This window comes from Sciurus carolinensis, chromosome 11 (assembly GCF_902686445.1).
Source record: "Sciurus carolinensis chromosome 11, mSciCar1.2, whole genome shotgun sequence".
Taxonomy (NCBI): Eukaryota; Metazoa; Chordata; class Mammalia; order Rodentia; family Sciuridae; genus Sciurus; species Sciurus carolinensis.
Window position 1 is genome coordinate 107,170,890 of NC_062223.1, and position 27,294 is coordinate 107,198,183.

Consider the following 27,294-nt stretch of genomic DNA (forward strand, 5'->3'; position numbering starts at 1 on the left):
ACAGAAGTAGGAAAAGACCAGTTAGGCAATGAACAAGGACACCACAGGCCATATCTGTCTAGAGAGGAGAGTTGAGGCAGTTAGTTAAAAGAGAACCCCATCCTACTAATGGAAAAAAAAGAATGTTCTGCTGATTATTGCAATATAGTTATCTATTCTGATTATATCTTAAGAATACCATTCCGATTTGCCTTGAAGCCATAGTTGAGTTCAAAAGTGAGGATACCATCTTCATTATTTAGTTTCAGAACAGAGAGAACAGTCATCATTCCAGAAACTAATTTGGGTTTGATAATTGGTATTATCATAAAAATATTAATAATAAACATAAGAGCAAACTAGTATGTAGGGGTGACCACATAAAAGAAACTATTCTAAATATACTAACTAATTTAATCCATACACCATACTTCGAAAGTAGCAAGCTCAATGAGAGTATTGTTTTATTTTGGAAGGTGTGGGGAAAGATTAATTTGACATTCTTTAGCTCCATTAGGATAAACCGTTTGAAATCACTAATGGCCTCAAACTAAAAGCCATCTCATGAGTTTAAATAATGTTTTTCCTAGTACTGCACTCTTGAGGATTAGTACGATAAAGCTTCAAAGCAATTCCCTTTGAAATGACAATTAACATAATCATTGAGCACTTAAAAGTACACGGTATTGTACCAGGTACTGAAATTATCTTTCAGTTCATGTTCTTTCCTTCTGTTTTGTTTTTTAAAAAAACTTACAATACAACAAAATGGCCAAAAATATGTACTTATTCCTATTTACAATGACCATTAGCCATAATGTAAAATGATCCCTGATATTTTAAGAAGTAACAGGTTTTGAATCGTGACTTCTTAAAAGTTCTTAAAAATCTTACAAAGATAAATCACTATAACATATAGAGAATACTAACAAGATGATTTAAAAATATACATTGCCTCTAATGTCAATGAATTTTAAAAGCTAGAGTGAAAAAAGAAAGTAAATTTAGGCTTTTGTTAAGCAATTGCCTTCTGCCAACTGAATCAAATCGAAGGTGTACCTGATGCTCATCTGGAGTTTTCTATTCAGAAAACACTTTCATTGAAATTATCTCATTTCATTATGACATCTGAACCTTGATTTAGTTATCACTATCATCATCACATTTTACAAAAGAGATAAAGTAATTAAAAGTTCTAAGTGCTGAAGAGACCTTGAATTCCTACCTTTTGATATCAAATCTTACTTCGCACCATATCATAAGCTATTTGAGAAATAGGGAATAATTCAGATAAATATGTAGCAAGTGACTCTAGCTAAACCAATACCTCTCACTGATGTGTTTTAAGCTTACAGGGATTTTGATTAAACTCTCCCTAAAGATTCTAACATGTCATTCAAAGCCTCCTAGTTGGTATCAACAAATCTTACCACAGTAATAAGGCACAATTATAAGATTCAATCGTGGAATGAGAGGGTAAGAACATAAGAAGGACCAAAAGGAAAGGAGAGCAATGACAAAAATGGAATATCATGTAAAAGAATTAAACACAAATTAACCAAAGGAAATCAAGGGACCCTCATCAGTCCCCATCCCACACTTTGAGACCATAACCACTGTGAGACAAGGCTGACCTGGGTAACAAAATAACCACATGTTCAACAACCACATTTGAGTAATTACCTTAATTTGTCCCCATTAATGACCAAAATTCATTTTTACTCACCCAATAACTTGATGTTCATAATACTGTAATGTCCTCTTGAGAGTTTGCTGTATCGTCTGAGGCTACAGGATAATAATAACAACAAAAATACATTATCAGCAAATAGTGTCATTCCTGTTCTAAGTATTCTAGGCAAAAAATGCAGCTTCTAATTTATCTCACAAGAGTGTTCACTTTACAATATGAACACATTTTGCATTAGGCCATATATTTTCCCTGCAGAAACTAATGAGGCATTCAGCAATTACCCCACATTTCCCAATTTCAAGTATGATAGTATCTTCTAGCCACATTTTTTCCTCAATCTTTTTTTTTTTTTTTTTTTTTTTGAACCGGCAATGAAGTTCAGCAACATATTCATGGGCTGCCTACAATCAACGGAGACCTTGGAGCAGTGGGAGGCTGTACTACAGAAACCCAGCTCACAGTTCTTCCTGCCCAGCTTATATATCTGCACAAGGTAATGACCAACTGAAATGAAAGGACACATCTTAACATTTTATGCTTTAACAAGACTTTCAAGAATGGTGTAGCCAGCTGCAATAAATTGAGTTATACAGTCCACTTTATAACAAGAGATATTTTTAAAATTAGGTGATCTTTTTTTTTTCCCCCATTAGTTGTACATCTGAGGAGACTAATAGGAAGGCTAGGGAAGGATGGGAAACAGGTGGTCCAGAGCCCTACAGACATCACTTCAAGTAGCAGACAGCCTGACTTACTCAGTGTCCCAAGAGATTTCAAGCAAGGGTTCTTTCTGGAGCCTCCTACAAGGGCCACAACGACTATGGACAAAAAAATGGGGTCTACAGCAAATATATAAGCCGCTCATGACTGAATTTTATAATCCTCTCCTCCCCAGGACAGCTGAAGATAAGAGTTTTTAAATTCTAGATCAAGAAATTATTCTCTGACTTATTTAGGCTACAGGGCCTGAACTTGGAGTTTCAGACTTAGGGAACTATGATGAATACACTCAAATATCCCAGAAAATAGATTCTATTAAGAAGTTATAATAAGAAGAGCTAAATTCTCAGCATCAAGAGTAAGCTTTTTAAATAATAAATATCTGTATTCAATCAAGCAGGAAAAAAAGTCATCAAAACATTGATCCATTATATAACACAGAACCTTTGAGATACAAGGCAGAACCCTAATTTGGTAATCTCTAGGGGTGCTGCTAATTAACTGCACAAACCAAGTACCTATAAAAAGGTAATCTGTAGAAGAGATCCAGCATGGTGTTAGTACCTAAGAAAGAATTAATAAATATCAATGTTTAATCCCTACTCCTTCAATGTAAGTGGCTGTCTTAAAGATATAAATCAAAAGAGACTACAGAGCTCTATGTCAATTTTCAGTTGGACCCTCTTCATGTTCATCCCTTCATAAAACATGCAGAAAAGGTGTGACAGTCTCCCTAACACTCATCAAACCTGTAACCTCCTCCTTGGCAGGAAATGGTTATTTTAAAGTCAGAAGAAAGAGAGCTTAGGTTAAACCAGGGGCATCCACTGAGACCTATTCTACACTACCACATAGAAAGACCCTTTCACAGTGTGAATCTAAGACCTCAGACATACTCTTCATGTTAGACAAGAAAATTCACAAATTAATTTTAGGAAAAATCAGTATCTGAGCATTCAAAAGAAATGTACAGAGCAACTTCTTTCAGCAGCTATTTTCCATTTATACTGGGTTAAAAAGATGATCTCAAAAGGATACAGATGTTTCTACTCATCAGGATAGAATCAAAGCAGAGTAAATGCAATGCACCTAGCAAAGAAAAATCATCCCTGAGCCAACTATCAGTGGAGTGGCTGAGAAATCTAAAGAGAATGAAGCAGATGCAGCGGTTGTAATACACGTGAAAAAGTATGCTGAACAACCCAACCCATGGCCAGCCTGAACCAAATCATTATCAGTCACTGGCTCAGCACCCCTGGGATCTGGGCCTCTTGCACTGGGTTGGCAGTTTCTAAGCTAAGATAACTTTCCCTTTGGCAACATGCCCCAAAAGCAGTGAATATCCACAGAGGGATTATCCTTCCAATAACCTCTGGTCACAAAACATGGAACAGAAAGCAGAAAGTAGACTGCACAGGGCCAATTAAGACCAGAATGACCTCATTTGTACAAAAGGACAATTTTTTCCTATACTAGGAATTTCCCAGTCATTAAAAAAGACATGTTTGTTAAAGAACTTAAGCCCTTTAAAAAGCTAACTTCTTTCTTGTGTGAAGCAATTACTTCCTCACTCAGTAGGAGTTTAATTTATAGTTTACAAATACATTAAAAAGAAAGGCTCTCTGGGCACAACCTGCAAAACTTTAAGTTGGTAAAGCATATGTACACCTCCTCATTCTCACAGAAGCCAGTGGGCACATGCTAATGGCTCACACCACAGCACAGAGGCTGACTACACAGCATCTCCTGCAAAGCAGTACTGACCTCCACACAGTACCAACCCCTCAGAATGTCTCCACACCACAGGTTCACCTAAGTCTTCAGATTTTGACTGATCACCTCAAACCATGGCCTGATTGGTGAGAGATATCTTTGCATAATCTCAGGGTCTCTATGACCTGAATAAAAAGCATGGAATGAAGACCCACAATGGAACAAAGACTCCCACCATGATGACTTCTGTATGTACCTCAGGAGGGTGGCAAATCCTAAAAATTTTAAAGCCCTGTGCAGGAGGTTCCAAGAGACAGGGTGAAGAGAGAGACAGAACTACAGTTAGTATCATAAAACGAAAATCAAAGAGGGCTGTGACATTTCTGTTTCCTCCAATATGTCCTCCCATTGTTCTAACTCAACACAAAGAAGCATGGGGAGAAGATAGCTGGAAAAAGAAAGCAGTATTTTCTGGGTCTCAAACAGAGGGTACCCAGAAGCTTCCATTATATGACAAAAAGTCATCTTCATCCCTAGCCTCATGACCAGCATCACTGTGCTTGGTTAGCAGTGACTGACCCTACAGACTAAATGTTCTGCTCGTGAAAGGTCATAGGATCCAAACAGCCAGTCATCAAACAGTCCCAACAGAGCCAGAGATATGATCCCCGAAGAGTGGGAGGGAACAGTTCCCAGCAGCTGGCCCTGCAGGCTCAGACAGTCCTGCTGAGGCTCCCACACAGTCCCTGCTCTGGATATCCGTGCCAGATGGTGCGGGGATCAAGCAGAAGGCAGAATCGTGTGTGTGTGTGTGTGTGTGTGTGTGTGTGTGCACATTCACACATACACAGCATGAAGCACAGTTGTCTGTACAAAGTGCATGTTCATCTCATCAGAGAAGAAGTAAGAGGCTCAGGGAAGTTGAGCAAGTGCTAGGAGATCACACAGCCTTAGGTGAATAAGTCCCTGCAAGCCAGGACTGGCTTCACAGCATGTCTTCTTTTCACCAAATGCCCTTGAGAATCCCTCTCATCTCTCACATACTGTGACTCTACATTCTTATTTGATGTACACAGCCCTTCATCATGCCAAGAAAGAAAAAAAGAACAGATAACTGGAAAATAAAGTTCTTCACTTCTGTTCAGTAACACACACAAGATTAGATTTAATGAAACCTATAAAGATGTTTCCTTGCCTAAAAGAAACACTCATTGATAGCTGTATTATTGTATTTATTTAAATATGATAAAATTATCTATTGATGAAACTAAATGATACGGGTACATATTGAATTATTATCACTCTAACTCAGTGGTTTTTCAGCTGCACATTACTAATTGCCTCTGATGTGTGGTCAGGATTGAGACATTTCATTGAAGACATAAGCCTGATAAACCAGACCAATACTCCATAAACCTTATCTCAATAAGTCAGTGGTAATGAGAGTAGTTTCTTTGTTCAAATATCAAGACAAATAAGCTTCTGAGAGATGCTTGCTCATAATTGCTAAATTCTAACATAGTCCCAGTTAGCTGTCACTAATAGCTTATAATCAAATATGAATTCGTTAGACAAACAAAGAATTATATTGCTTGAAGCATAAATATAGGATTTTTTTTCATTTCTGAGTAATTCACTCTCATGCACATAAGTCAGCATTTAGTTTTGTGCTGGCATGCGTATAAAAACATAACAGCTATTACAATTATTGTACTTTATTCCTGGCACCACTTTAAGCCCCTTCCATATATTCCATTCATTTGACCTTCGCATCAACATTATGAGGTAAATGTTATTATTTTCCTCTTCATATGGATGAGAAAACTGAGACAAAGAAAATTTTAATTTGTCCTTTGTTCCTAAAAAGAAACAATTTAGTGAAATAGACTAGTGTTATCACCATTTGAATGAAAAAATAACCAAAATAAGAAAGAGAACGTGATCTGCTCAACATAACGTGACTAATAATCAAAGAAACCATCCTTCCTAGAGAGAGCAGTTTCTCCCCCCACGAAATTGTCTTCAATACGAGAACATCGTTTAATGTTAACACAAAATTAAATAATCACAAGTAGTCAAACCAATTGATTGTTTCTTGAAAACATATAACATTCTTTAAATCAAACCTATACTAACAGGAAGGTCAAGGGGCAAAATTATGAAGTAGGTCTTACCTTAAATGCACTTCTATGTTCCCTTCCTTAGCTCTCTCTCACCCTCTGGCTCAATTCTAACCCAGCCTCTGTGCACCCAGGATGTCTATGCTGCCTTCTGATAGGCCAAATCTCCACCACCACAAACTCCCAAAACTGGTACCCCAAACCATTCATTGCATATTGTCTTTCTTTCCCTCCACAAAATGTCAAATCCACTTTGTGCCCTCTTAGGAGAGTACTCAGAAAGAACCCTATCTTATTTTCTCAAAAACTCAACCCTCAGTCCTAAGGTAAATTGTGGTATATATACCTCCAATATATAACACAATCTGAACCTCTAGGGGTGAAACAGGCTTGCCCACAAAAGATAAGCTGGGGAGAGGAGAAAGAATCCATCTTATCCTCCGGATCTCAACCTGGAGATCACCACCTTCTCCTCAACATTAGGGAAAATTATGCCAAATTCCGTAGTATCAAGAAATCAAAATGTCTTTATAACTATGCCTGTAGACATCAATGGATTAAGTTATATAACTGCTACTGTCAATACAACAAATCAAAGTAGTAAGTCATTTCAAACAACCCATTCACTTCTGAAAGAGACATAATTGTAGTAATCATTAACCTTGTTAAATATCCAGATATAATATCCTTTTCCCAGCCTGCAACTGAACTTACTACATATAAACAAAAAAAAAAAAATAGACTGCAAATTAAATATAGAACTTTGAGTCAGGACCTCTGTATTTCAAATCCAGCTGTGCTACTGACCTTTTTATAAAAATAGTCAAAATCTCTTCACCTGGGAGTAAGAAATCTTGGGGGAAAAAAAATGCCTCCACTTTCCCATATGAAAAATACTTATAAAAAGTTCATAGTTCTCAGGGTCATTTTTAAGTACAATATTGCCTAGTGAAACCCATGTAAACAGTGTCAGAACATATTGGTGATTAGATCACCTTCTCTGGTCTCACATTTTAGAAGTATGACGACCTTACAAGAAAGCTAAAATACCATTTCAAGTGACTAACACCACTAATTTAATAAACAAAACTAGTAGTATAGATGATTAGTTGCAAAATGCAAAAGTAATAAATGTGCTAAAAGATAAACATAGAAAGTTAGAGATGCACTAAAATATAATTAGAAGTTCTTCCCACCCCTACTGGTTGAACATCTGCAAAATTTCACCCAATCTCTACTTCATTCTCCTGGTGAACCTGAGTATATACATGTGAGTGATCTTATCAGAGAGGAGGATAAGGGCTAACATTATGCTAACTGACCCAAAAGGACAATTCAAACTGATAACCTTTGTCTTATTAGAAGTATGTTCTAATTAGCAATGCACAATGACCATTGCTGTTGTAATTATTGATTATAACTGAACATACTTAACATATAATCAATATGATAATTAAATCTTCCTATACAAAGTCTGTTTGCTTTCTGTTTTCCTCTTTGTTATTTCAGTTAATGCCTTTCAAAAGTAGACCTTGAATTTTAATTTGATATAAGACCTAATGCCATCAATATTAATTTAAGCTGAAGACACTCCCTCCAAATGAGATACACAAAAGTGGTCATTTATTTAACTCTTTTCCTACCTTCCTGAAGGATCACATTCATCCAAGAACGTCTGATGTCTTCAAAGAATTCCAGAGACTCATACCACCACCACTGTTTTGCACAACACCTCACAGTTTACAGACCACTTTCTTTTCTTTCATCACAATAGCTATTCACAACAATTCTCTAAGTCTCAGATTTAATTATTCGCATTTGACAGATGAAAACTGAAAATTCGAGAGGTGAAAGTGTTTGCCTCAGCTACAAAGGTGGAGGTCTCCTGTGCTCTTTCTCTCACAAACTGCTGCCTCCATCAGTAACTCATTTCACTTGGGTGATCATTAGGAAATGCTTCCACGAGTCAAGTGAAATTCCTTATTTCCATTTATTGTTTGTTTTTAATAGTTACGAAAATGATGTTATCAAGTCATTTTCCCACATTTTCAGTGTTTCATAGTTATTTGAATAACTCTGTTATGATCACTACTTTCTTAGAAGGGAGATTTTAGGCGATACATGCTTTACTGGTCACCATCCTTTTTGGTTCTGTCTGGGTGAAAATACAAACCGAAACAAGATAGCATTGTTTCCACACACTGTCTTTGGAAAACAGATCATGCCATATCTAAAGCTTCTGGAGGCACATGGCTCCACACTTGAACCATAAGCCAAACAGAACCACACAAATGGCACAGGGCTGATGCCTTTCTGGACTAAACAGTGTAACAGCAGCCAACAATGTGCAGGCTGCTGAGTGTTAGGCATGTCAACATGTTACATGCATCAAGTCATTTGATCCTAACAGTAAGCCTGTAAGGGAGGAAGAAGCATTTGCCCCAATGGTATATGTAAAATACTGAAATCTAGAGAGGCTTAAAAAAGATCAAAACTTGCCCAAAGTCACTTAAGTAATAAGTGTCTGAGTCAGAATGTAATCTGACTGCCTCCAAAACCCAAGCCTTTAACCATCACTAAACTGAAATACATTGTTCTAACTTCACCAACGCAGAGAAAATTATAGCTGAAAGGAATTAATTCCAGGCTACGCTGTTATTTTGGATATAGCATTTATTTTTCTAAACCTCAATTTCCTTTTTCTTAATAAAATAGGGAATTCTGGGATAACTACTACACAGAGTTGTTATAAGATCAAACTATAATAACACTTCATTATACAAATATGTGTTGTATGATGGTTCTATGCATAAATCTCTTAATGATGAAGTAGCCAAAAAATTGTTAAATTGAACTAAACTGACCATGTCTAACATCTAGGACTGTTGCCAGGCATGCCTCACAGCCTAAAGATGCCAATTAGTAGATACTGCAAAGCTAATTAGTGCCTTTCAACTCATGGGTACCCTTACTAGATAGCAGTGGACCTCATAACAAGGAAATAACTTGTAACCTCTTAAAACATCTTTGCAGTTTCCATTTGTGTATTTCCAAAGAATTCTCTATAATATTTCCAGTATTGGGGAGCTACAGTGAAACATTTTCCAACAAGATTCTGGGCATAAGGTAAGTAAAACATCTACCTGACTATTATATTATAAAATTAACACATAAAATGAGAAGATGCATTGTCAACCCTGAATGCACTCACTTAAAAGATAATTTGTAAGTGGATGACAGAGAATTACCTCCGATCACTTGCCAGGATGTAACTCCATGAAAATATCCCACTGAGCAAGAGATATAACATCTCTAAAGGTGAACATCACAGAGAAGATCTGGAGGAGTAGGTGTACTTACAGAAGGCAACCCATAGGGAAAAGAAGGAAAAGGAAATTGCTTAAGAAGCATTTTATCTAAAGCTGCCTTGGGGCCTTTTGGCCCTCTGTCATACTAAAAAAGATTATTCCTAAATTAAGAAAAATTCTTCAACCACCATGACTAAAAGGGGAGTCTCATGAACAAACTTGAAGTATCGGGTCTCACTGACAGTCTCACCTTCAACAAGAAAGCTCCTTAAGCTGAATTAAAGAATTTGGCATAAAATTGATTTTGCTTTGATTTTAAAAGGATTAAAGCAAATTTCTGATTATGACTTGGCTCCTTCTATAGACTGAACAGTAAGAAATGTGCTGACCATGAAGACTTTGAATAATGAGATTCATTTCACAGTTATTGCTCAATGTAAATAAGTAAATTGTCATTCAGATGTCAACCAAAGTGCCATGGACATTTTGTTTAACCAGTCAGTGGTTGAGAGTCTAATTGCTTTAAAACACTAACAAGAGAATGTCCTTGGAGTTTAGAAGTCTCAGATAGTGAAACATCCAAACAATAGGCAAGATGGGTCCCCCACAACCCACCCACCTCCACTGCTTCCACCTCTTGAAAAACTCAAGGAGGGTCTGAATATAATCAGATCTAATGGATCCAAATGGATGTGAAACCAGTTTACTAGGCAGATGTTTGACAGATAATGACTGTGCATCATTAGTCTCTAGATTCCTAAGTTAGAGGTACAGAGTAATCACACTTTTTCTTGAGGGGAGGGGACACACAGGCAGAACACTAATACTGCATGACATGTAAAGTCTTATAATTTTTAGTTTCATTCTAAACTATCTAAGCACATTTTAAATCTACCTGTCATTCTATTACATAACTATTTTATTCCTTTTTCATTCCATCTAGTAAATTATTTAATTATGCCAAGACATGTGAATTACAGTTATACACAACTATACGCAATGCACACAGTAAAATGTATATTATGATGTAACTATTTCTATGGTAATCATGACTTTATTCATATTCATAAGTCAAACTTCAAGTGATGGCATAAGCTAAGCTGTTGGCAGTGAAGATGACTTTTGTCAGTATGCTCATAGCTGCCTCACCCATGGGAGCCCAAAGCATACAAACATGACAGTGGACAAGCAAACTAGGTCAGCCTAGAAGCAGAGCTCCATGAAGAAACAGCCCTTTAGCATTTCTAACACAGGACTGTCACACAGAACTAAAAAATTGGTAAGAATAGTAAGGTTCAAGAAAAACCTCAGGAAATTGTGGCCCAGTCCCTCCTGACCAAGTCATGAAGTAGGAGACATACGGGAGGTGACATGGAACAACACTGCATATTGTATATTAAAGGTGGAACTATTCATGCATGACCAGAGAAATGGCGTGGTAGAAAGAGTTTTGGATCTGAATAGGAAAATGGGATGTTAAAATGTAGGTGGTTACTAGATCCTTAAGTTTGGGCAAGTTGCTATTTCTTTCTGAGCCTCAGTTTCCCATCCTTAAATTGGTTCTAATAATCCTTGACCTGCCTACTTCATAATTTCCTGGGATAATGCATTTTTAAAGCATATTTAATAATTCCAAAGATATTACTTAAGCTAGTGGCCTTTCTGTATGGAAATTGTAGGTCAACACATCATGTATGCACTCACAGACCTGAGTGGGAAAAATCAAAAAGACAAAAGTGACATCACTAATGCTTTGTATTTCTAGGCATTAAAAAACAAATTGTACAATTGGTGAAAGCCCTGGATTTTCAAAATTCTCTCCAAAATCTGCTTACACTAAAGACTAATCAAAATAAGCTGTTTACTAAAAAATGACCAGCCTAATATGAACTGTTGCAGAGGACATTAGAAGATGAGCAAGAGACATCAAAACCAACTCATGTTAGAACCAAATTTTTAACTGTGTAGTATTACTAGTCATTTGTTTGTCTCATTAGCTAATGGGAAATTAGTAATTAGGAAAAGGAGATGATGAAAGGATGTGAGTAAGAAAGGGATATTGGGAACAGATGAGGAGAAATATTTTTGGCACACTATATTTTTTTTCAAATTCTTTCTACAATACTACATCAGTTTTAAATATCTCACCATGACATTCAGCTTCACAAATACCAAAAGTTGACCCATACAAGTTATATAAATAAGCATTTTATACACATTCACACCTAACAACAGGGAATTTAATGATATGATGCTTAGGAATGGGGTACTACACCAATCGCTAGTTCCCAGGTTCTAAAAATATTTGAATTCCTCTGCATACCTAGCATAGGGCTTATACTGTTATAACCCAGTGCAGAAGCATCTATAACTAGCACAACATATATTAATCCATACATTAGCCATATAAGTAGTAAAATCTCTGGAATCTCTAAGCATCATAAACCATAAGGACAACACGAGCCACATTCGGGTCCATGAATCTTATTTAAAAGCAATCTAAAGTAGCAATAATTCTTTAAGGCAACAGAAAACAATTTTTGATCCGAAATGTAGAAGTCTAATGCCACATCATCAAAAGTACTATAAATTTATCATTATTTAGTTTTTAATAACCAATATATCTGTGCTATTCCTACAGACTAAGAACATTAAATAATTTACTGCAACTACAGCGATCTCCAGATCACTGGCTAAGAAGCTCTCAGAAGGACCACTACCATGTAGTCATTGTCACATGGCAGAACCTTTTGAGACCAGACATTGGATGTCTGGAGAGTTATCTCCATTTCATGCATTCCTAAACTTCCCCCCAAAAAATACTTGTTTTCCACCCCTACAGGGCTTGAAATTAAGAAAGGTGATTTTCAATTAATTAAACATGAGAAGGTATTTAAAATGTGGTCAGTCAAAATTTATCTGTTGGGATACTCATAGCAGACTTTTGTGGCATGAGGTTTTGATTTAGGAATTGAGAGAGAAAAAGAAAGATGGAAAGATGGGTGAGGAGAGACAGAGAGAAAGAGAGAGAGAGAGAGACTGAGAATAGAGACTAACAAAAATAAAACATCTCTACAGTTTTCTTCTCACCCTTAATCCATAATATATCAGAGGTTACACTGGTATAAAATACCAAGAAAGAAACTCGGATAGACTTTAGTTTGATATGCCTTTGCTTTCATTTCTATTAGTCACTCTGCAAGAGCAAAATAATAAAGTTTGCTATTTTTGGTTTATGTTTTCAGGCAAACATCTTGATTTGATTTATAACTCAGATAAAGTGGTTGAATACCTTATCTAATGGTCAAAAATTGTTGGCAATCTTATTTTTAGATCCATATTTTATAGTTATACAATGGCAATATTTTCTGTTGACTCATATTTGAAAGTGACTTGCTAGTATGTATTCTTTGATAAAATTTTATGTTGTGGCAACTTGTGGTGAAATGCTTTTTCTAACTGCATGCTAATGGAATTTGTTGATTTCTGTCATTAGAGTCATTGTTAATGTGATAGATTAAAGTGATACATTCCCTGTCGAAAATCAAAATAATTGGATATCTGTGTCAACTCAGTGTTTGAGATCTAAATCATCTGGATTTTTCTAAATTGTTAAGAAAGAAGTTCTGGGGGTATAGTTCAGTGTACTGGCCTCCCATGCACAAGGCCCTGGAATCAAACCCCAGCACTACAGTAGATCAATCAATAAGAGAGAGAGAGAGAGAGAGAGAGAGAGAGAGAGAGAGAGAGAGAGAGAGAGAGAGAGAGAGAGAGAGTGTGTACACATGAAGCTGGAGATACAGTTCAGTAGTAAAGCACTTGCTTAGCATGTACAAGGCCCTGTGTTTAATCCCCAGTATCTAAAAAAAACAAAAAAAAAAAGGGAAAAGAAGAAAGAAAAAAAAAACATAGATTGATGGTGGAGAATTACTTTTACAACTTAATCAATTATTTCCTCCATCTTCCCCAATGCCCATCTCAAGAATGCAGCTAAATAAGGAAAGTGCCTAAATGCTTAGAAAATTAGCATGCAGCAGTCTCCGAGACCACAATTCACATAATCATTTGTAACAAACTACAGATGAATCTCATCCATTCTCTTTCAGTCACAAAGTTGGGTTGGTACTTTTCAAGCACACTTTTGGAAAAAGAACTTAATTCAGAATAAATGGATAGATTAGTTTTCTTTGAAATGTGTTTATAATGGCAATAAGTTAACACAAGAGAAAAAAGAAAGACTGTAGCTTGTAAACACTGTCAGACCCACAAAGTGTTTATTGATCTTTACATCAGGTGGAAACAATAAATCTCTCTTTCTAGGATACACACTAGAAACTCCCTCATATTTATCTAAAGCTTCAAATAGAATTACAATAATCAGTAGCTAAGATTTGCTCTTACCCCCAGTCTCTGTTCCATTACGACCCAATCTCATTATTCTCACTCCCTACAATAAATGCCTTTGGAGGCAGATTCTTTTGTTAAGAAAGTAAAAGGCATTTTCATTATTTTGGGCAAATTTTTAAAAGACACAATGAGAGTAATTATGGTCTCTCCAGATTTCTATTAAATGGTATTTTAGGCAGAGTCTCTTCCACGCTGTATAATCAATACTGGTTAGACAGTTCCCAAGATACCCACATGTAGAGAAATACATAGGCCAGTATTTCCAATATGCTATTAAAATGAACCCAGATTTTTATGTGTAAGTACTATGACAAACAACCTACAAGAATCTCTGTATCCTTTCCTCTTTGAAAAGTAAACAAGCATCTTAAGCTAAAAAACAAATGTTTGTTAAAGCAATATTCAATAATGAAGACATTGTACACAAGTTTAACCAATCACAAAGGAAAAAGTGAAATTGGAAGAAAGTTGGCACTCAGTGAGACCAGGCTCTGAGAGAATTTGGTCACAGACATTTAAATGAGATGCCTCTTTCTTTTGCTGAGACCTACAGAAGCCTACTGAATGAAGAAGACTTGGCTCCTTGCTGGTACACCCCAGGTGATCCTCAAGTTTGCTCTTGGGGTAATATGAACGTTGCTTCCCAAAGTTCTTGCTTTCCCTTGAAAGGGAAACTATACAAGGAGAAGTTTGGACAAAAGATAAAATATTTCTGAATTTCATTCCTGAAATGTTTGCAACAGAATCACAAGGAAAAAAAATGGGGCAAGGGAAGATAGTATTCTCCCCATATAATGTAGACATCTCACAGTTCTGGCATAGAAAAGGTCAACAACAAATATCTGTTTAATTAAATAATGTTGAATTTTTTAAAAATATTAGATCAAGTAGATCAATTAGATCAAGTAGAAAAAAAATATATTCTTTCCTGCAAATACACAAGCTGACTAGTGGAGCAAATCATGCATATTCCAAGAAAACATAACACCCTTTTTTAGAATTCTGAAGATAACTAGAGCCATTGTTTTAGCCCATAGATCTTATTTTCTGGCTCATGAAACAGCAAAGTCAAGATTGTCGAGTGGGCATATAGTAAATATGTGACAAAGAAATAAAAATGATATAACTTTTATATCTGTATATTCTCTTCCATTTTGTTAATATCATTGATTTTTTTAAAGTATGTTTGTATTTATTACTTTGGTTCTTTTAACATTGGCATGGTAGTCAAAATGAATACATTCACTTTAAATGTATTCATTTAAAAATATTGATCAACTTCAACATGCCATTAGACATACACTTTGGCAGTATGTAAAATAGATAAAAATCTTCAATTAATAAAAATTAAACAGAATTCACCCAGAAAAGGAAAGGGAGAGGGCCCAAAAGCCATACTTGATTATATATATCCTATTTGACTTTATTTTACTTTCCAGACCACCTTTCAATTATATAAAATTTATTCGATATAATATCAAAATAAAGTCCTATTTTCTTGTCTCCTGATACTTAAGTTCCAATAGTGACCTTTCCACTAGTATCAAAAAAAGCATCAAAAAGAGTTCTAACAATGAACAATGTTGTAGTGGACACAAAAAAAGAGTGTGTGTGGTTTCAGCTTTTTTAAGACTAAAAGGGAGAAAACTAATACAAATACAAACTTAAAAGCAGTTCCTTTCACATGGTGTTCAACTTATAACTTCAGAAGGATAAGAGAAAATCTGAATTTTAAAACTGATAAGACCATTCAAAAACTATAACGGAAAAGGATTATACAAATGAAAAAGCATACCCTTTACTATTTACCTGTACGCTTTGCTATTTGAGTATAAAATTACTGAAGGATGAAGTAGTGACGTTTCAGACCTGATTTGACATCCCATGGTTAGTACAGCTCCAACCATTAAGATATACATAGAGAACTGTACCTGGCATGGCAAGTTAAATTTGATAGTTGCTAGATATACAAAATTACTGACCAATCACTGAATTATAGTGATACAATAAAGATAAGGCTGAAAATGAAATTTATATTAGGTGTAGATGAAACCAAACTCTGGCACTGTGCCATATTGCATTCCCTTGAGAACAGAGAAAGTTAAGTGTCCTCATCCTTGGGAAAGGAGTTCAAGAATGCCTCTAGAGCAACCCTATCCTTTCTCAAATCCCATCAATCTCATCTGTCCCCAGTTTCCTCTATTACCTTCAAACATGAGTCTCCACCTCTTCAGTAAACTCTGACTTGGCCTCACAGACCCTTCTCTCCCCCACCCCTTTTTATTGCCACATGTGTTGGAGATGTGTGCCCTGATGTCCTCTGTTTGCCCATCAAACACTCCCTCTTTAAACCTCCCTTAACAGCTTTCTATCTCAAATGCAGGATCAACTTTTTTCTTCTAAATCCACTAGCAAACTCATTCACAGTGGGATTGAAAGTACTATCCTTAAATTTTCTTCATTGTTTTGCAAACATCAACCACTACCACCCTTGCATCCACCTGTTCCCCCAGCCATTTCACACCCTTCTAACACACAAAAAAAATGCATTCTGCCAGGTTTTATTTTATGCTTTGTTTTTGTATATTGCTTCCCAATTCTCTGCTGCTACTATTTTTCTCTTTCTCTTTCACTCAAAGAGCTTGTCAATTTTCAAGATATTAACTATCACCTCCAAAGTTGCTACCTTCAACCATGCGCTCCATTCCAAGCTCCAATCCCAAATCTTCAATTCTCTGCTTACTGAACTGACTGACAGGCGGTGTACTAAGGCTAGTGATTTAGTAATACCAAACTCTTAAAGAGCTCACAGTCCAGAGATAACCATTTTCATGTAAATTTAGGAAAACCAAATCCAAGGTTATTGTTATATTTCTTCCACATCCCACCTTCCCACTGCTACATTTTATACTTTAATTAATGCCATAACCATTCACAAACTATCACAGGTTGGGTTCCCCGGAAAGCAGACTCTAAAAAGGAGATCAGCATGCACGCAGGAAATTTATTAGGGAGTACTCTTGGCATCAACATCCATAAAACAGCAGAGAAGAAAGCAGGATTAGACAGAGGGAAAGTCGAACTGTAATACAGTCTCAGTGGAGGCCTCAGTTGACCCTATGTGGAGTTCTGACTTCAGAGCTGCCTGAATTAGGGCAAGGGAGCCAAGGCCTCTTACCATACACTGATTAGTCACAGAAATGAAGCATGACCTTGAGCAAGGCAGCTTCTTCAACCCAGGCCCTACATATAAGGGCTGACAGTTGAGGTTTCACTTGCAGCTGTACTCCAGGTACCTAGGGAGTTAGTCCATCCCTAAAGGTGCACCTGTGCAGTGGAGGGAATATGTGATTTGGAACTAGACCAGATTTTATCTTTATCTCCATCCATAATTAACTGTGATCATAGGCAGGTCTCTCAACTTCTCTGAATCTAAATTTTCTTATAACTTTGAAAAATCAATCATATATATTATGAAAATACTTAATAAATGCTACATCCATAATAGCTGTCTAATGCACACTAATCCTCCTTCTCTCATGCATACTAGTTTAAACTAGTTTCTTTCTTTTCCAAGTCCTAGGAATTCCCTCAAAATACCACAACACATCAATAGAGATGTTCTGAGAACCTGCCTTTATCCAGCCAGGACTATTCAAGGAGTTGCAAAGACCACAGGAAGCAACAGACAAGGTCCCCACCCCTATGGAACTTAAACTAGAGTGAGGAAAGACAGATAATATATTAGTAAACAAGTAAATTAAAAGATAATTACTGGTGATGAGTGTTACAATGAAAACAACCAATAAATGACAATATGAGAGAGAAAGTTTGATGGGGAAAGCCATTTCTGATGAGATGACTCTGAGATGAAATCATGTGAAGAACTGAGAGAGGGTGTGGGTGAGGAGGATTTCTCGCCTGGGGAAGATGACAAAAGTCCTGGGTCAAGATGATGCTTGTATAACGTATTCAAAGAGCACATCACAGAACCTTGAGTGTGGACTGGAGTATCACGAGAAAAGGTCAGAGACACAGGTTTCTGATATCTCGTAGACCAGGGAAAGGCATCACCCCTGCATCGCTGCCATAGTTAATAGAATGAAATGTGTAGCTCACTTAGCACAGAGCCTGGTAAGGACTCAACAAATCAATGCTAGTGTTAGTACTTTCATTATAAAATCCACAGATTATTGTGAAGCTTCAATAAAACACCAAGTATGGTGCTGTTCTGAAATGCTTGAAGCATTTTAGAAAACAGTATTATAACCACATTTACTATTATTTGTGCCTGAGAAAAAAACTATAAATGGAACAATTAAAATAAAACAAAATATATTGTTGCCTATAAAGAAATGCCAGATATAACACAAACTATATCAGGATTTATTCAATCATTTATCCATTTTTCTAACAAACATTTATTGAGTGCCTCTATAATTCAGAACTTCTGCTGGGCATGGGCATACATGGATAAATAAGATATGGTTTTTTGTCTGAAGAAGTTAGAATAAAGCAAAATCACGGCACAATGCAATAAGGCCTATAGTAGAGATGTGAGCCATAACTTAGTATTCTATGAAGAAAAACTGCAGTCAAAGAAAACAGGGTGTGTGTGCATTAAAAAGTAAAAAAAAAATCCTCTCCCAATATTAAGTTGGAAGGTACATTCATAAAGAAGCATAGGCATAAAGGAACAATGTATTTTAGAACATTTTGACTTTTGTCACTAGACACAGTAGACTTACACATAAAATATACAGTGCAGTAAATGGAAAAGAAGTCAAAATGGATTTCAAGGACTTGTAACTAAAGTAACAGCAGATAGTCTCTTCTTATGAGAGACTGGTTCTGGAAGTTGTCTACAAATGCCAAGTCTTCCAATAATCAATCATCATTATTTATAGCGTTCCACTAGACCCCTACCTGACATGTTCATGAATGACAGAAAGACAAAGGTTGTAGAGGTTAGCAACCACAACTATTTTTGTGATGTAGTGTTTAAGGGGTAGACCTATGCATCTAATATCTGAACCTCCTCATTTTCTTTCTAGAAGAAAAAATCTGACATTCAGATCTATTGCTTTCTTCTTTCACCTTTTTAAATTTTTCATTGGCAGGGAAACAAATCGTTCCTCTAAAAATGAACCAGTAGATGGAGCATTTGAGAAGTGTTATATCAGTCTCTGGAAAAGTAGATGGTGATATCAAATTGACACTCAAAACAACCTTTCTTCTTCCCTTTCTTCTAAGATTCGCAATGATTTTGAATATCAGTTCATTTTATTTGAAGAAGGGGACCACAAGATATTTATAGTAATGACATGTGATCTACTGAACATAAACATCCTCAGGGAAAATGGGAAAGAGTGCACAAATAAAGCTACAAATGGTGAAAATGCCTTCTACTGCACAACCAAGGAGATTAATTTGACCCGTTAAGCAAAATACACCAAACTCAGAATGCCAAGGATTGTGTGTTTTCTCTCAAACATGGAAGCTAGAGAGGAAAAACGAAGAAGGTGGATGAGAGACTCTCATGAAAATGGAAGGGATACCAATACAGGAAAGGTACCGTGATGAGGGAAGAATCAGGGAAAGGAAAATACCAGGGAATAATATGGACCAAATTATATTGTTTTATCATGTGCATATATGTATGTAACAATGAATTCCAGAATTATGTATAATTACAATGCACCAACAAAAAATAAAGGAACTGGGCCTAGTGACGCACACCTGGAATCTCAGCTACTAAGGAGACTGAGACCAGAGAATTACAAGTTCAAGGCTAGCCTGGGTACTTGACAAGACTCTGTCTCAAAATAATCAATCTAAAGAGCTCATGGAGCTTAGATTAATTGCCTCCAAGCTATGAGATTCAGTCACCTTTAAACACAACTTTAGAGTGCCCAGCAATCAACTGGAGTTTTGTTCAAAATGTAGAGTGTAGGCCCCTCTCTGGCACTATCAGACCAAACTCTGAGAAGATGGGGCCTAGGAATCTACATTCTAACAATGTTCTACAGTATGTCTTATAAGTCTGACAACCACTAACTTAAAAGAACTCCTAATAAGCCTCAACTAAAGCCTGTTCAAGAGTGACTTCTCACTATCCTATTTATAAACATGTTCACTCTCTCAATTCACCACAACATTCCCAACAAATCTCCAGCTTCAGAGAGATTTCTAGCTCTCTACCTCCTCAATCACTCTAGGTGTGGAATTGTCAATATTAAGAGATACTCTTAGTTTATGGCACATAATTCTAGACCTTCAGATCCTGTCCTGAAGAGATATTTGAGTACCAAAATGATGTCATTTCCATCCCCTTGCAGTGCATTTTTGGCAACAGTAGCCCGCTTGCTGACAAACATTTCTCTCATTTGACAGAGAATTGTGTAGAAAATGTAAGCAATCCAGACTGGAAGAGAGTCATTACATTTACCTAACTTCTTAAAATATAAATAGGCCACTCAAAGAGTCCTAGAAGGAAAATACTGTTCCATATGCTTATTTTAATATAACTTACTTCCAAAGTTTTGCATCAAATAACAGGTATAAACAAAATTCAAGCAGGTTTGCACACTTGAGTATGTCTCACTGGATGCAAAATATAAATAATTTGTTTGACAAAACCAAATACACCACAAAAATATCAGACACAAAAGATACATAAACGCAATTGGACAATCATATAAGAACATCCATTCCTTTATTCTGTGCACTTTACTGAACATCCATTAAGTACCAGGTTCTGTGCTAAACGCCAGATAAATATGTGCACTGAAGATAGAGTCAGAATTTAAAAGGAGGCTTTGCATTTTGAGTTAAATTATTGGCTCATACATCAAACAAGGGACTGCTAAGAAAATCTAGAAAGTTGATAGCCTCTGGCAAATATTCTCCCTGCTTATGCCACGTGATTTTTCCCTCAGGCTACAGATGTAACTCAGTGGTAAAGTGTTTGCCTCACATGCACAAGATCCTGGGTTCAATCCCCAGGACAGCAAAAACATTAAAAATTCCTCCCATGATGTGTAAAATCCCAAAAGGGAAAATTGTACCTTCTTGACAACTCATGATAAACATTATACATGTCTAGTGCTGGCACATTTATTTTGCTATTATGTTTAATAAAATACGTATTTCTTATTTTACTTTTAGATTTGTATGATAGAGGCAACAAAACAAAAGCATAGGTGAACAAAAAGAGCAATGAGGATACAAAGTGGAAAGATATATAACATTCAACTACTACTCCATGCATCTACTAATCCTTCAAGGGAAACAAATTTTACACTAAGGAGGAATGTATAATCACATCACTTCTACTTACAAACTAATAATCACTGATGGCATTTCTTGTCAGATTTTCTTTTTAGAATGAAGGCCTTGCAACTAAGCTGGTAATCAAAGAATAGAGCACTGTACACACACACCAAGCACACGAGCCTTTAGCTGGGTATTTGTTGCATCTCACAGCCTGGCCTTTAAGCACACATACAAAAATCAGTTTGAAAACAATAAATGGGGAATGATAGGGAATTCTCAGACAAATGAAATGACTTGTTTCTCACTCACCTAATATTTTTTCTAATTTAAAATTAATTTGCTGTGAAATACCTACATTCTACCTAATATAATTGCCCTCACATTGCACACAGCAGTCAGTATTTTGGTGGAAACATTTGAATCTGCAATGATTAGACATGCTTGAGTATGTGTATCATAGCCAGGGAGCCAAAAAAGGGCTCCAGTTTTACTTTTTTTTTAATGGATTGGCTGGCTATGCCAACAAACTAAAGTGCTTCTGATCTTCCTCCCACTTCCCCCAGCCCCAGCTTTGGACTTAACATCTGCTAACCTCTTCTATGAACTTTTCCAATACAATTATAAGCAACTGAATTATTGGAGAAAAAGGAAAAATATTTAAATCTTTTGGATTCAAATTTGGTTGAAATTCATGGATTGTACCCTGAAACTATTATTTACTGGGTTCAGGGAGTTTTTCAAAGACTATTACTCCTCTTTCACAACACATCTACAACATTTTGTGAACTATTTCTAGTTCACAAAAGAGGAAGCCTAAAGAAGGTAGGAGGTGGCTTCCCCAGAGTATCACACTGAGTAAGGAACTCTGTGGGGGATTATTATCCTTGTTCTTCCAATTCTACCAATTGTTCTCCCATTTCTCCAGGATAAGAGATATAGAAAGGCAACCAACAGTCATTAACTATGGATTTCAAATTATGCCATCTAATTTCCACAAATGTGAAAACATTTAACAATTGTAATATATTTTATCTAATTTTAAATTGCAATAAATCTGTTCCTCAAAACTTTTTAGCCAAATGGAGTCCCAAATCTAAAGAGTTTTAATTAAAATACAAAAATTATCAAATATCCTACCTCACAAATAAATTATTTGTATTTTTCACTGTCTACATGCTAGACACACTCATACTTTCTAAGCATTTTTCTTAAGGATTTACACGTTAGAAAGTTAACTTTATTAAGTTAAATATTCATTTTTTATGTCCTTTCACTTTTTCGTAGGCATTTGTGAATATAATTTTCCTTCTCAAAATAATAAAAATAATTTTTGGCTTTTTACCCTTTAAATCCCAGCTTTCTTTCATTTTTCCCTCCTCACTTTTCTAGATTATTCCCTATGTCTGTAGCTTTTCTCCTCTCATTTTCCATCCTTCCAGTTCTGTTACTTTTCTTCCTGTCATTCCGCTCTCTTTAGCTTCTAAGGTTTGCAAAGCCACCTGCAATGTTGTGAACAACCAACAGTTCTCTGACAAGAAACCTAGGGAAGCCCTGCCCTTGAGTCAGACTACTGGCGTATCTTCACTGACCACAGGCTGACATTAGCAAATCCAACACTGATGTCAAAGTGATAAGGAAACTAAGCAACTCTCATTTATAAAAATAAAATACAAATAAATGAGTTACTAAATTCACATTGATGTAAAATTCCCAGCTGTTTCTCCATGTGTTCCCAAGTATTAAATTGTTTCAAAATAAATAATGTAATTAGTGATTTTTATGCCTTAAATCCAGTCATTAGGGTTATTTTATTATCATGTCTGTACTCCAGAGATTCACAGTGAATCAAACCACCAAAGTAGATAATAAAGAAAACTCTGCCTAGACATCAGCAAGACAAATGGAGTTCTTATGTTTCCCTCAGCACAGTTTCCTTAAAAGAAAGATTAACTCAAAGAAGTTCCATGAGGTCAAAGATCAGTTATGTTTGCTCAGTGTTTGTATTGCCAGTGCTCTCCACAACACTTACCACATAGTGGATCTTCAAATATTTTTGACTAATTAGATGAATTACGCTGCTATTTAAGAAAATAATCTACTTCCTTCAAAAGTTTTAAGATTCACTACATATGCCCTATTTTTATTTCATTTTCCATTATGACAGTTTATCCAAGGCCTGAAAATACAGTATATGTTTTTAAAAAATATCAGATTAGGGAGGAACCCTTAGTATGACACTGTACAATTGAAAAGGAACCTAGAGAATTAAAGCAATGAGCCCAGAGATATACAAATATTTCATTGCTCCAGGTAAAACTAGAATCAGGTCTCTTGAATTCTGGAATTTTTTTCAACTTCACTAACTCAATTTACTTGTATTATTTAAATAATATAGGGGCTGGAGAGATAGCTCAGTCAGTAGAGTGCTTGCCTTGCAAGCACAAGGCCCTGAGTTCAATCCCCAGCACCCAAAAAAATAATAATAATATAAAGTACTTTAATCTTTATAACCAACATCAATGTCTACTAAATTATAAAAACTGTGAGTTGGATTATTCCATGGATCAAATAACTAGTTTAATTACTTGGCAATGTCCAACTATTTGTTAAATTCATTTCCATTTTTCTACTTTTAAGTCATTCTGAATTAAGAGAAAATTCCAAGTGATTGATACATTTCACCATAAGACCACTGGTAAACAGGAGCTCTGATAGCAATAGTTTCTCTAAAGCATGATGCAATAGAATGCAAGAAAGCCCATAGTGTTAAAAACAACTAGAAATTCCTGTCTGGTAATGGCTGGTCTAGAGGAGTTTTACAAGCTGTTCACTCCTAATAAGAAGGAGTAGACAGGGCATATTTCATAACTCCAAGGGCTCTCAGAGAAGTTTTGAATCCTGACAATGTAAGAAAATGAATCTACTAGAACTTTTTGAGGCAAAACACTGATTGCCAAACAAAAGGAAATGGGTAAGGACCACATGGATGTAAGTCACTTCTTTGAAATATAACCTCTCTTTTATCTTTGTGTCACTAAAGTCTACTGGTGATGTGCTTAGCCAGTAAAAAAGTTGTCTTATACATTCCTTGGGGGGTTGGAGATGTTTGCACTATTCACCTGCATGTTCTCATCATCCTCCCGACACACCTTTTTCAAAATAGAAAAGAATTGCTACACGGCATGGAAAGTACAGAGAGCTGCTGCACTGTTTGATCAACATGATTATTTCCAAATTTCTTATTCTGAAAATCTTTATCTGAGTATCCAATTTTTCATAACAAAGGCATTCATATTTGACTTAGAGCAGTAAATACAGTTTATCTACTCCTTGTGCAAGCAGTTGAAAATAGTCTTGGGGTAAACTGGCATAACCAGAGGCACTGCCATTACTTTTTAGAAATTTTAAAATTCTGATTCTTAAGCAAAAACAAAACTCCAGGATTCTAAAGACAGTGCCCTGAAAACTAATCATTATCTTTAGTAAGATCATTGTGTTAAATATGGATCAATTGTACTGAAGAATTAGTATACTGTACAAATGTTGCTTTAGGTACTGACACAAACCTACAGATATACACCTACTGAATTCCTCTTATAAAGGATTATGTTCAATGTGCAACATGAAATAGTTCCTAAGATTATACTGCCTGAGAAACATTTGTAGGGAAAAGTAGCAAACAGCAGTCAGCCAATTCTGAGGTTTCTTTACACATTATCAATGAAAAAGGTGACAGAAAGGTATATTAAAGGGCAAAATACACAAGAAGAGGCAGATGACTGAGAGTAGTTTAAAAAAGTTTATTCTCCATTAGTGCAAGTACCAAGGGGATACTTGTAAGATTGCCTCATAACTGTACCCATTTCCTAAGCATCACAACCCTTCTCAAGTCCCTCCTACCACCACTTGAAAGATACTCAAAAGGACCTCAAAAGGGAGGTCTCAAAAGGGAGACTCAAAAGGGACTTAGAGCAAACAAGATCAATGTTCAGATTCATTGTGAAAACTTTGAAGAAGTTAAAGTCCTAGGGATGAATGGGGGGGGGAGTGCTGTCAGAAATTAAAGTCCTTGTTTCCAGTGTCTGGGTGGGGCTAAATGGTGGACGGAGATTTCACACTAAATTTTCTTTGGATTCTGTCTGCAATAGAGTGGGTTCCTTGAAAAGACAGCTCATCCAGACAGAGACTGGATCAAAGGTCTGACATTCCTGCAAACAATAAAGGTCAAAGCTAGTAGCTGAAATGCCTGGGCAGGAGTGCTCTGGAAGGATGCCTGGAACAGGGGGAGTCTGGTGTAGACCTGGAACTACAGATACAGACATCCTGAGATTAGTACCAATATGGAGAGGTTTACCAATGCATTTATTCGTTGAACAAACATTTAGGAAGGGCCTAATATGAGGAAAGCATGAAAAAAAATGAGGAAGAAAGCACTGAAGAATCCAGGAAAGGGAGAGTGAAGAATAAGACAAGGGTGTAAGAATTACCAGAGAGGTTTAGAAAACCATACACTAAGTTTACCCAGAGAAGAAGATTAATTCAATAAATGCTCAGTGAATGAGAAAAAAACAGCTACTGGTGCAGATGAGATTACAGGTTTATGGTCAGACGGCAGCTCGGAAAAGTATGAAACAGTTCTTAAGATTTGAGAAAAGGGACGCAATGGAGAATGCAGACAGCCTGTGGAATCCAAAGCTGTCAGAGAAGGTCACGCTAAGACCAATAGAGTGTGGGAAATAAGGAAAGGAAGGGCTTTCCGGCATGGGTTGGGGCTCCTTTGGGATGCTGAAGAACAGAAATGAAAGGCATGGAAATGGAACTGCAAAGCAGAGTGCCTGGGAAAGTTTGGGGAAAGAAAACAGGTGGGTGTGAAGGAGCACGGGGGCCATCAGGGGAGATAGTGATGAAATAGGGTCCAGGGCTACAAGCTGGCGGACTCGCTCACACCAGGAGACCACCAAAAGTGGAATCTGACTCTCTTCTCGTGTCCTAACCCCCATTTTTCCCAAGCCCAGGGGTTCAGGTCTGGCATGAAACTACCGGGAACCCTAAGACCCGCAGGGTGAGGCCGGGCCGCCCCCCAGCGGTCGGGCGCTGCGCTCAAGACCCTGGTCGCCGGGCTCCAACTTTCCCGATCCCAGTCCTCTCTCCCGAAGCGCTGGCCCCCCTTGCGTCCCCCGCTCACCGAGGGCGCCGTCAGGCGGCTGATGCTCTCGCCCAGCGAGTCCAGGTTGACCCGCCTGCGGCGCTGCGCCCTCCTGGCCCCGGCCGTGGCGGCGGCAGCAGCAGCAGCGGCGGCGGCAGCAGAGGCAGCCGGGGCTGGGGCGGCAGTGGCCGCGGCCGCGCTGGACTCGGGCGGCCCGGGCGGACTCCGGCTGCCGTTCCAGCAGAGCCTAGACAGGGGGCACTCCCCTTCCTCCTCCGGGCTGGTCTCCAGGTAGTCGGAGCCCAGGGAGCTGAAGGACTCGGACGAAATCTTCCTTCGAGACATGCTGCTGGCGGTGCTGCTGCGGCCGAGGCGGCGGCGGTGGTGGCAGGGACGCGGGCGGTGGCGGCGGTGGCGGGACCGGCGAGCGGCGGCGTTAGGCGCGTCGGGGCCGCGGGGCGCTGCGGTCGCGCTCTGCCGGGCGGGAGTCCCCCGGGCAGCGGAGCCCCGCGAGCCAGCTGCTCATGGCGGGAACTTGGGGCTCCGCAGCACCTTGGGGCCCGGGCTTGCCGGCGGCGCCGGTCTGGGCTGGGGGCCGCCGCCGCCTCTGCTGCTGCTGCTCGCGCGGCGCCGCCTCAGCGCCCGCCTCAGCGCATCGCCGTGCGCCGCGCTCCCGCTCGCGAGGAGGCACCGAATGTGTGACCGCTGACAGCGGGCGGGGAGGGCTGCGGCCCGCGCGGACCGGGAGGCAGAGGCTTCTGCCGCCTGCGCGCCTATCTCGCCCCCTTCCCCTCTCTCCTCCCGCCCCTCTCCTCCCGCCTCTCTCCACTTGCTGCCCGCCTCCCTCCTCTCCCTTTATCCACCCCCCCCCCCGCATGCTCTCCCTCCGCCGGTATCACGTGTCGCCATCATACTCATTGGGAGTCTCTGCCT

The 27,294-nt window shown here is 37.9% G+C and overlaps 1 protein-coding gene across 2 annotated transcripts in view; it reads right to left on the bottom strand.

Annotated features, from left to right (window-relative positions):
- The window catches only part of Gucy1a2 (guanylate cyclase 1 soluble subunit alpha 2), a 295,914-nt gene extending 268,918 nt beyond the window's left edge, over positions 1-26,996 (bottom strand). For both annotated transcript variants that reach the window (XM_047518478.1, XM_047518477.1), the window contains exons 1-2: positions 26,401-26,996; positions 1,706-1,767 (exon numbers count right to left, since the gene is read on the bottom strand). In XM_047518478.1, coding sequence (XP_047374434.1) covers positions 1,706-1,767; positions 26,401-26,706 — 368 coding nt within the window. In that variant the 5' untranslated portion in view covers positions 26,707-26,996. The remainder of the gene's footprint in view (positions 1-1,705; positions 1,768-26,400) is intronic.
- Between the last annotated feature and the right edge of the window lie 298 nt (positions 26,997-27,294).